Source organism: Orycteropus afer, unplaced genomic scaffold (assembly GCF_000298275.1).
Source record: "Orycteropus afer afer isolate SDZICR_OR568_19922 unplaced genomic scaffold, OryAfe1.0 scaffold00061, whole genome shotgun sequence".
Classification (NCBI taxonomy): domain Eukaryota; kingdom Metazoa; phylum Chordata; class Mammalia; order Tubulidentata; family Orycteropodidae; genus Orycteropus; species Orycteropus afer.
Genome location: NW_006921648.1, coordinates 11,074,623 through 11,086,144, shown reverse-complemented (window position 1 = coordinate 11,086,144; position 11,522 = coordinate 11,074,623). Strand labels below are relative to the sequence as shown.

The window sequence follows — 11,522 nt, the reverse complement described above, 5'->3', positions numbered from 1 at the left end:
GGGCACCATCTAGTTCTTCTGGTCTCATAGTTGTATAGGATGCAGATTGGATGGTGTACCAGTCGTGAGGACTAATTGTTTCCATTAATTTTGGTTTTCTTCTTTCTTCTTTGCTCTTGACGAGGGGAGACCCATCGCTGCATCTAGATGGCAGCATGTTAGCTAAGGCTGTCAATTTTTATGATAGCAGACTGACTGCCTCATCTTTCTCCCACAGAGGGGCTGGTTGGTTTGAACCCCTGACCTTTTGGTTGGCAGCCTGATGCTTTAACCACTATGCCACCAGAGGTCCTTTCTCATTAGCCAAGAATCTCTATTCCAGTCATGGGCTTGAGCCGTGGGTCTTCTGGATCCCAGGTGGAGAATGAACTATTGATGTGAGACCTTCTCACATGAAGACTGTTGAGTTAGTACAAGGGATAGCTTTCAAGCAAGCGGTCAGTCCATCAATGGTACTGGTGACACTGAGGGACTTGGTGTCCATGAAGACATTTCAGTGCCCAGTGGAAGTGTATCACACCCCAAGATATCAAGCCTGGGTGACTGGGGGGATAGTAGCCCTCTGTATGGGGAGAGGTGCTGGGAATTAAGTGTGGGAATTAAGTCACTCTGAACAAGTGAAATCAGTTGTGTTAGAGAGGCAGGCTTCAGGAGTTACTATTATTTTAATTCTAAATAAGTGGGTCACTAAAGCATGTGCCCTATCAGCCTTCTTCAGATGGACAGTTCAGTGACATTACCTATCTTCTTCATATTCACCCATCAGCATAACTGTTCCTGGTTTCCTGTCACCCTTAGCAGAGCTGTTTTAAAGGTGGTTTAATTTTTCACCTTTACAAAGTCCTTTTTTATTTTTTTGCATTAGACACACAAAACCATAGCGACATTGGGACACTTAAGTTTTTTGTTCTGCCTAGGTGAAATCTTTCTCGTTTGCTGTACAAGCCTAAAAGGTTTTTGTTTGCACTATATGACTATTTGGACCCCTCACCCCAACTTGCAGGGCATTTTTGGGCAAAATGAAAAGCCAAGGAGTCTATTTCACGTGTTTCGCTGGGTGCAGTCAGTGCCTGGTTGATTACGCACAGAGGTGTTGGGCATCTATCAGCCAGGAGCCTGAACTTCCTGCTCAAGGGAGGAGTCTTTGTCCATCCCTCAACCGGCCATGTATGAGGCTATGCCCCATATTGCTTTGCGAATATGGGTACTGGTGGGGCCGTGGCATGTCCCAGGAGAGATCACCAACTTGCCGTGCTTTCTACCTCAGCTCCACAACTTTCGGGTGACATCTCTCCTTGGGCCCGAGATGGAGCTTCTGAAGGAGTCAGAGACTTTGAGGTAAGGCACCAGGCCTGGATGTGTGAGTCCCACACCAATGGAGAGATGCCATCCGGGACCAAAGTTCAGACATGGTTGTTTCTTTATATGTTGACCTTGATAAGCACCTAGAGCAGGCTGGGACCTTTGATGAGTGTGGCTAGGCGTTATCCTGAGGTTGGAGCCTTGGGTGGGTGCCTTGGGTATCATGGAGGGCACTGTCCTCTTATCTCCCTGTCTGTTACCCTGGCATGGCTCCTCCTGCTCTTCCATGTGTGCATGTCTGTCCAGCACCCCCTTGGCATCTGCCTTGAGTTCCTTCCAGAAGACATTGGGTGATGGGCTCCCAGGCCTCTGAGGCCTGCCCCAACCATCCTACACTCTCAGAGATGGAGACCCATGTCCTTTCCCTCCCTGAGCTAAGCCCCCCTGTGTGACCCAGCCACGCCTGGAATCATCCCACTGGCTGAGTTCCCAGGACTCTGGGACGGTGGCCTCAATCCAGCAGCCTGAGGACACCTCATCTCCATAGAGGCCTCTTCCTTTTTTATTGCAAATTCATTTGTTAAAAAATAAAGCCTTTGTCCAGGGATCCTAGGCCAGATGGAGCCCAGCTGAAAGGCTTAGGGAGGGTCTTCTCCAAGGGGCAGCCACAGCTATTGTCTGGGGCCCCTCATCTCAGATGCTAAGTCTGTGGGGCCAGGGCTCCTCAGCCCCTGAGCCCTGATGGACAGTGGCTATTCTGGGAGGGGGTGGGTACCGTTAACATTTCTCTAGCCAGAGGTCTGACACCCAGGGGGCTGCCCTGGGCTGCATTTGGAAGGTCCTAAGACCCCAGTGAGGGCTGAAGAAAGTGACTTTGTGGGAAGATATAAGTAGGGGTGCTCCCATCCCCAAGGTTCTATCTACCATGCTATAAGGTGGGTTCAGAGGCCTTGGTGGTTCTTCTCCATCTTGGAGCACCCCCTTCTCTTCTACCTCATGCGTGGATGTGGGGACTCCCTCACCCACCCTTCCCACCCCACACCCCAGGCACCATTCCACCAGGTGAGCGGTGGGTGGGAAGAACGTTCCACTGAATTCTGCTCTCGGCTCCACTGCTGACTTGCTGTGTGACCCCAGGCCAGTAGCTCCCCATCTCTGAGCCTCCTTCCCTTGTTTGAACAATGATGAGTCTCCAGTGTCTTCCAATTCAGTTTCTGAGGCCCGTGATGCCAGAGCCAGCCTGGCTGGGTTCACATCCCAGCTGTGCCCCCGGGCAAGGCTTCACTGCTCTAAGCCTCTGTGTCTGTAATGTGGATGGGAAATGCCAAGTACCTGTCTGGTGGGCTTGTGACTGGCAGCTCAGCCTTTAAGACCGGTGTTCCTACAAGTACTTTCTGTCAAAGTGATAACGAGGTGGGGGCAGCTTTGCACAAGGAGGCTGCTGGTTCCTGCCTTGGAAACCCTGTCAGGCAGCTCTACTCTGCCCTCTAGGGTCACTATCAGTTGGAGCCCACTCGATGGCAGTGGATTTGGTTTTTGGTGATGTTTGGTCCAGAAGTTGCTGGAAAGCCCATCTGAGGAGGAGGGAAGTAAGGCTATCTGATGGGACTCTGGGTAGGACATATGGAGGTGGCCTGGGACACTGGGGGGGACACAGCTCTTCCGGGCTTTTATGAAGCATGAAGACTCACTGCCATTGAGTTGATTCTGACTCAGGATGACCCTGTGGGACAGGGCAGAACTGCCCCAGAGGTTGCTGGTCTACAGAAGCAGACTGCTTCATCTGCCTTTGGAGGGGTAGCTGGTGGGTTTCAGTCGCAGACCTTGTGGTTAGCAGCTGAATGCTTAACCACTGTGCCACCACAGCTCCTCTGTGGAAAGTGGAGAGGGTTGTTAAAAGGATGGGGGGGGGGGAGCCCCGCCCACAGTGCTGTCCTGGGCCGCTGGCCGGGTGCTGAATGTGAAACGCTCCATCCTGAGCCTGGTGCAGGGCCGCCAGGGCACCCGTGGCCCGGGGACTGAGACCGTGGATAAGGTGAGGCCGCATGGGCCAGGGGACGGTGGGTGGTGGGGCATGAGCAGGGCTGACCCTGCACTGCGGTATTCCAGGTGGACATCCCGGGCCGGCGTCCCACCACCTACCAGCGCCGCAGCCACAGTGCCTGGCTGCACAAGACCAAGGACCTGGTGCGCTGCTCTCTGTGGAGGGTGCACTCTGCCCTGCGTGTCCAGGCCCTGCCCCGAGAAGCTGTAAGTTGCTGCCTCATTGCCCCACTGCCCGGCCTCCCCATCGCTCTCCTTCCCTCCCACTCTCCCTCCTCCCCTCCCAGCTCCTCCCTTCTTGCCCTCTCTCCCTCCTCCTCCTGTCGCCCTCCCCCTCCTCACTCCCTTCTCCCCTCCCTCCCCCTCCTCTTTCTCTTCTCCCCTCCTCTGCTTCCTCTCCTCCCTTTCATCTCCCCTCCCCTCTCCTCTCCCCTCCCCTGCGCTCTCCTCCTCCTCCCCCTTCGCCTCTGCCCTCCTGTCCCCTCCCTTCCCCTCCCTCCTGTCTTCTTCTCCTCACTCTCTGTCTCCCCTCTTCCCCCCCTTTTCTCCCTTCTCTTCTTCCCCCTCCCCTCCCCCCGTCTGTCCACAGCACCAAGCTGATGAGTGTTTTGTAAATAAATATCTGTAAGGCAGTCCCCAGAATGCAAAACTCCAATTTACCAACAACCCATAATTGCAAACCAACAGCCCCCCTAAAGCCTATTACATTAAAAATTAGAGGTGCATGCAATGGTTCATAATAAAAAAAACACTAGTTTGCATCATGCAGCAAAACCGTTATCATGACTGCAGTATTATGCTAAAGATGTTTTAGTGTATCTGGAAGTGTTTTTTTTTTTTTTTTTTTTTTTTGCATAGGAAGGTACACTGTACAATATATACTAAGACAGACATTTGACTGATGTTTGATGTGAAATGTACCTAATTCGACTGACATACAAATCTAGTTTAGGAATGGAACTCATTTGTAGTGGGGTCCGCCTGTGTAACACTGGGAGATGGCCATGGTTACTATTCACTGTTGTGGTAAAGAGCCGTAGCATCTGGGAGGCTGAAGCTACCTCCGCTGACCACACCTTCTCTGAGATGCTTCACTTCTCGCTGAGACCTCATGCTGCTCTCCTTGGGGTACCGTTTGCCACCCCTTATCCTTCTTGCCTCCCAGTGGTCTCTGCTTGGGCCCCTGATGTCTGATATGGCCCTCAGGTCCTCCCGGACCTTGCTACCCAGTTTCAGGGGGCTCCACCAGGGCCTGACCTGAGTGGTCCCTGCCCTCCTTGGCCCAGCAGCTGCGCCTGGCCTCCCGTCTGACCTTCCTGAGAGTTTCCAGGCGTGGTGCCGAGGGAGGCCTCCTGCATGGAGCCGCACACTGTGGGCCCCTCTCCGGGGAAGCCAGCGCCATGGAGATGTGAACCCTGACCTCCATCACCCTGCTGCACGAGACGCCCCAGGATCCAGCTGGCACAGGTGACTTGAGCTTTCCTGATGGCCACCAGCTTGGCCATGTGCAAGGGTAGGGTGGGACCCTCACAGCAACCCAGCAACAATCCTCACTCCACCCCTCTGTGCCTGTCTGGACACCCTTGAACCACTTCTGATAATGGCCATTGTCAGGAGAGTCAGCCTTTTCTAGCAGTTCCTCCAGGCTCAGATGGCTCGGGCCTGGTCTTACCTTTCTCCCTGGTTGTCCTCAGTGACAGTGAATCTCGTGGACCCCAGCTTTTGCGGGAGGGTTCTCCTTAGGCCTGAACCCTTGGCAGGTCTTCGAGTGTGTGTTCTGATTCATTCCAACAACAAACATTTGTTTGAACGCCTGCTGGCACTGTGGTTGGAGAGAAGCCAGTCAAAAGTAAAAATGGGAACAAGGTGGTCTGAAACAGGGACGAATGTTAGAAATTGAAATTAATCTGTCACGTGATGGGCAGAGAACTCAGACGGGTGATCAAGAGGGTCTCTCTGAGGAGGTGACGTTCCTGCTGAAGGATAATAAGGCACCAAAAGGAGTGCAAAGGCCCTGAGGTAGGAATGAGCCCTCTGTGTCCCAGGTGCTCCAGGGCGAAGACGTCGTCTCGGGAGCAGGTGGCGAGCACCGTGCACGTGGGTGGAGACAGACACAGTGAGGGAGAGTCTCAGACCTGGGAGGTGGCCTGACCATTGGGCAGCATCTAGGAGGCACAGTGCTTTGCTAAGCAACCTTGAGACTCAAGGTGCAGACGGGGGAGTCAGGGAAGGCATGTGACTGACCTCATCTCTGTGTGCAGAGCAGAAAAAAACAGCAGTGTTTGCAATAACCTGCCACCATTAGGAAGTAGCCATGGGACTGAATGCGTGCCAGAGATAAAGATTGAATTGAACATCTCGTGGTACCAAAGGACAGAGAGTAAATGTCGGTCCCATCCCTCCCTGTCCCCCAGAGGACACCACCGTTCCTGACTGCTCGTGTGTTTTCCAGATGTATCTGTATTTGTGTAGCTAGGTGAGTCCATGTGTCTGTTCAGGTCTTAGTTTTCTGGTGCAACTATAACAGGAAGTAGGTGTCTTTCAAAACCCAAAATTTATTCTCTCGTACTTCAGGGGCTGCTGTGGTTGTTGCTGCTGTTAGGTGCCAATGTTGAGTCGATTCCGACTCCCAGCGACCCGACGTACAACAGAACAGAACACTGCTCGGTGCTGCACCAGCCTCACAATCCTTGCTCCACCTGAGCCCATCATTGCAGCCACTGTGTCACTCCATCTCGTTGAGGTCTTCCCCTTTTTTGCTGCCCCTAAGGAGGCTAGCAGTCTGAATTCAGGGCACCGACTTCAGGGAAAGGCTCTTTCTCTGGCCTCTGGGGGAAGGTCCTCGTCTCATTGCCTTGGAGATCTCCACATGGCATCTGTCTTTCCCCCGTTTGTGCTGGCTTCTCTGGGTCTAATCTTTTTATTTCCCAGAAGTCCTAAGGGTTAGGACACACCCTATGATGATAAGGCCTTGTTTGCATAACAAAGAAAACCCTATTCCCCAATGGGATCGTGTCCGTAGGTACAGGGATTGGGACTTGGGAGGGCACAGGTTGATCCATGGCATCATAGTCTGTTTGTACTTCACACAGATGCTGTCACTCGTAAGACACTCTTCTGTGTCTTAATTTGTTCACAGCTTGGAGATCTTTGCCTGGTATGGTGTGTTAAATTGCCTGTGGTGTTGTGGGCCCGACTGCCCCGTTCTTGTTAAAGGATGCTCAGTGTCATGACTTATTTGATCACCTCCCGCTGGTGGGCACATGGATTATTCCTGGTTTTTGCTGTTAGCACCAAGCTGCCTTAATCATCCTTGTACATACCCCTATGACCTGTTGCCTAAGACAGGCTGAAGGGCGAGTTGCCATGGTGTGGGGCCGGGTCCTGGGGCCCCTGGTGACTCACTTTGGCATTTCCCCGTGTGGTCATGTGGTCATCCCCTTCAGTGCTCCGTGTCACAGATCCAGATGATGGTCACCTAACCCCAAGCACCTTGCTCTGTGAGTGGGAAGAGATGCCATCCCAATCCTCGGTGGCCACAGTGGCTGCCTCAGGAGGAAGCTGTGCCTGGCTCCGACCACAAGCTTTGAGGTGAGTGGTTTTTCCAGCCACAGACCAGAGTCTTCCTCAGGTCCGAGTCCCTACACCTACTTCTTCCTGCCGAGACCCATGCCATCCAGATGTTTGGATTTGGGTTGCTACGTGCAGTTGGGCAGGTTGTGCGCTGTATAATCTTGCCTGGTTGCAAAAGCAGGAAGGGGGGCCTTTTTCTCATCCATCTGCCTCTGAACAGCAGTCCTGTGGACCTAAGCTGCCTGGCCTGGCGACCTCTCAGGAGTCCTCTAGCTTTGTGCACACCTCGGCATTGAGGATTTCCCTCAGCCACGTCAGAGACAGATGGTCCCCGCCTCCCTCAGAACCCCTAACTGTTTAACTCAAGGGGATGTGGAGGTCAGAACCCAGAGAGAGTCAGAACACTCTGAGAAGTCTGGCCAGTTCCCATCTTCTTTTCTCCAAATTACTTTTACTTTTTGTTGTTGAAAATATACACAGCAGAATATGCACCAACGCTGCGGTTTCTGCATGTACAATTCAGTGACGTTGATTCCACTCTGTGAGTTGTACAACCATTCTCACCCTCCTTTACTGAGTGACTCCTCCTCCAATAACATGAACTCACTGCCCCCTGAGGTTCTTATCTAACCTTTCGAGTTGCTGTTGTCAATTTGATCCCATCTAGATCATTGTAGTTAAGCTCAACTATTGTTTGGTTTTAAGAAACTTCAGGGGATGTTTCTGATTTAAGGTTAATAGATTACCTCACAGCAATAATTTTGGGGGTTTAGCTAGCCTCTATGGCTTGAGAAAGTTCCTGCCTTCTTGACTCTTGACAGTCTGAGCCTCCGGGTCCATGCTGTGAGCATGATGTCCCGTTTTTCTCTTGCTTTGTTCTGGGACAGAGCCCTGAACCCATGTGTAAGAGGAGAGCTGGAGAGAGGAGTCTTGGCATAATCCCTGGGAAGGAAAGTGCTGTGTCTGGCCCTGTTCTGGGGCGCCTCTCCACACTTCCACCTTCTCAGGAACACCTGTCCCCATCGGCAGGCCCCTGCTGGATGTTTGCCCAACCTGTGGACACTTCTGTTTGTTTAGAAAGATGAAGGGCTTACTGTGTGCCATGCACTGTTCTCAGGCTTCGTGCTGAGCGAGACAGATACAGGCCCCTGCTGGCATGTAGCTTCATATCTGACCTGGCAGGGGGACGGGCAGGAACCACATCAATTATATGAGAGTTTCAGTCGGTGGTTAGAGCTACAAGGGAAACAGGGCAGGGAGTGTGACTGAGTGCCAGGCCACTTGAGACGAGGGGATCAGGGAAGGTTTCCCTGAGCAGAGGACGTTGGAGTTGAGGTCTGAGCTCGTCAGCAGACAGTCCAGACTGTTCTGGGAAGAAGCTTCACCCCTTGCTGTTGAGTCTATTGTGACCCCAGGTGTCACAGTGTGGAACAGCTCTGTAGGTTTTTCTCGGCTGTAATCTTTACAGAAGCAGGTCATCAGGTTTTTCCTCTGTGGTGCCGCTGGGTGGGTTCAAACCACCAACCGTTTGTGCCGTTCACGGCCCTTGGGGAGGGTTTGGCGAAGGTCTTGAGGCTGGGCTGAGGGGATGTGTGTGAAGTTTAGACGGTGAGGGACAAGATCGCCAGCTGGGAGCTGATCCTGCATGGCCTTGTGGTTGGATGATGTCTAGATCTTTGCAGGTATGTGGCAACCTCTGTTGTACCATCCCTGACACCTCAGCTCAGGGCTGGTGACATCAGTGACGTCTCAGGGGTTTCCAGTATATCTGCTATTCCTGCTCTACCTCAGCTTTGCTGCCAACTTGACCATGAGAACTGCAACCCTGCCTTGAAGGCATTACAGAGACTGGGATTTTTCTGATTCAAACCCCAAAAGCCTGCTTGCTGTGGGGAGAAGGCCATGGGTTCAACATAGATGTGGCGGCATATTTGGGACACTCTAAAATAAAGACCTGTCCATAGATCAGGAGGCTGTCATTTGAAGAGAACAAAGGGATACTACATAGTTGACAATCAAGAAGGGAGTGGGTCAAGGTTGTATCCTTTCACCATACTTAGTCAACTTGTATGCTGAGCAAATAATCTGAGAATCTGGATTATATGAACAATGTGGCATCAGGAGATTCCAGGATTGGAGACAGACTCATTAACAACCTATGGTATGCAGATGACACAACTTGCTGAGAGTGAGGATGACTTGAAGCACTTACTGATGAAGATTAAAGACTATAGTCTGCAGTATGGATTACATCTCAATATAAAGAAAACAAAAATCCTCACAACTGGACCAATAAACAGCTTCACAATAAATGGAGAAAAGATCGAAGTTGTCAAGGACTTTATATTACTTGGTTCTACAATCAACATCAATGGAAGCAGCAGTCAAGAAATCAAATGACATATTGCATTGGGCAAATCTGCAAAAAAATCTCTTTCAAGTGCTGAAGAGCAAAGTTGTCTCCTTGAAGACTAAGGTGCACCTGATACAAGCCATGGTGTTTTCAGTCACCTCTTACACATGTGAGAGCTGGACAATGAATAAGGAAGACCAAAGAAGAGTTGATGCTTTTGTATTGTGGTGCTAGTGAAGAATCCTAAGAGTACCATGGTCTGCTAAAAGGACTAACAAATATGTCCTGGAAGAAGTACAACTGGAATGCTCCTTGGAAATGAGAATGGCCAGACTTCGTCTCACCTACTTTGGTCATGTTGTCAGAAGGAACCATTCACTGGAATAGGATGTCATGCTTGGTAAAGTGGAGGGTCAGCAAAGAAGAAGGCCCTCAATGAGATGGACTGACACAGTGGCTGCCAATGATGGGTTCAGACATAGCAAGGACTGTGAGGCTGGCACAGGACTGGGCAGTGTTTCTTTCTGCTGTGCACAGGGTCGCTATGAGTTGGAGATGGCTCAACAGCTCCTAACAACAACAACAACATAAATACTTGTTCTGCTGTCAGCTTTCATGGGCTGAGGATTTTGGGAATACCGTGTGCCTGTCAGAGAGAAATAGGTCACCCAGGGTGTAGACAGACAGCTGGCATTGATGGAGGCGTTCATGTTCTAGGCACGGGTCAGGAGCTCGGGCTGGAGGCTTTTCAGGTATTCTGAGGCCCAGAACCATCTCGTGATGTTCTGACCAGGCAGGTGTGGGCAAGAACCACACGGTTGGGCACACAGCTTGGCTGTTTCCAACATGGATCTGGGGCGGAGCATGAAGCCAACCCATGTCCTGTGTGGCTGCAGGAGACAGAGCTGAGGGCCCGGATGCCTGGAGGGGCTTGAGCAGGGACCCCCACTAACCTGGGTTGAACTGGCCACCTCGGTGCCAGGGGCCCATGGGGAGACAGGAAGCAGGGGAAGGGGTAGGAGGTGATTTTCAGTGATAGGACGGCTTGTGATGGTGTCACCGAGAAGGTGAGGTTTGAGCAGAGGCCTCTTCCTCACGTGCCCAAAGATCACTGCCTGCTGCCTTAACCCAGCACATCCCTGGCAAAGGCCTGGCTCCCCCTCCTGGGGACTGCAGTGCCAGCTCGGGGACACAGTGCAGCCCTCGTGTAACTGTGGTGTTGAAAAGGAAGTGAGTGATTTCACCCGGGTGGTCCCTGGACCGAGGGTGATGGGCTGGGAGTGGGGGCTGTGGAGGGCCTCGTTCCTGGAAACTTTTTCAAGGACATGTCAGTACCCACCAGCAGCTCCTTGGTCCCTGGAGGGTTGAGGGCTTGCCCAGGTTGCCAGGGAGAAATGGGTTTGCCTCACCATTGTTGGCGGCCGGGAGACAAGTCATGCTTTTCAGTCTGGAAACAAAACCAGGGCTCACTAGAGAGCAAATTCCTCAGCCAGGCCCTCCACAGAGGAGCCCAGGAGCTGTGACGTGGGGGGCAGCAGGCAGAGGAGGCAGATACGTATCCGGGTAGGTGGGGGAGAAGCGGGGCGAGCCAAGGGTCCGTGCCTCCAGGCTGCTTGTCACCACTGTCGGAGTTCAGAGCCCCAGGAGTCCAAGTCATAGGCCCTTACTCAACGCTGACTGCGGACAGCCAAGTTTTATGACACAGGGCAGTCACTCACAAGAGTTGATGATGAAATTTCCTGGACTCGTAAAGGCTGGTTGTTAAACCCAGCCATTTTTAAATGTTGTTAATACCACCTTACAGTCAAATGAATTATATGAGAAACACAGATAATAAATATGCCAAACCATCCGCACTGAGTTATGTTAGGGCATTTTGCTGCACTGAGGTGTCGATCTCTGTACTATTTGGCGTAAAAGCTATATAATGTCATGTTAATGCAAAGCTCTTCCCAAGTCCGCCTCCAGTGACGACAGCACACTGGTAGCTTGAAGTCGGCCACGATGGGAGTGTTCACACCATGGGAATTGGCAAACATCACAAATAAGGGTTTTCTTTCCTTTTTGCTTTCTCAGGCTGTGGAGTGTAGGACGTGGGCAAAGAATGTAGGTTTGGTGCAGGACACTGATAAGAGGCTGGTTCGAAGCTCATCCTTTGTCAGTTATACTAACGGTGTAGACTGGCACCCGACTGGGCTGTCCAGCATGTCACTGTCCTTCTGCCAAGTGGGGATAATGACAGTCTCTGCTC

At 51.9% G+C, this 11,522-nt stretch overlaps 1 protein-coding gene across 1 annotated transcript in view; it reads left to right on the top strand.

The window, feature by feature from the left end:
- The first annotated feature begins 1,165 nt into the window (after positions 1–1,165).
- Positions 1,166–11,522, top strand: part of LOC122149921 — a 160,166-nt gene continuing 149,809 nt past the window's right edge. The window contains 6 exon segments of the mRNA XM_042780798.1: positions 1,166–1,338; positions 3,283–3,337; positions 3,412–3,552; positions 4,632–4,812; positions 6,807–6,890; positions 6,893–6,936. Coding sequence (XP_042636732.1) covers positions 1,166–1,338; positions 3,283–3,337; positions 3,412–3,552; positions 4,632–4,812; positions 6,807–6,890; positions 6,893–6,936 — 678 coding nt within the window.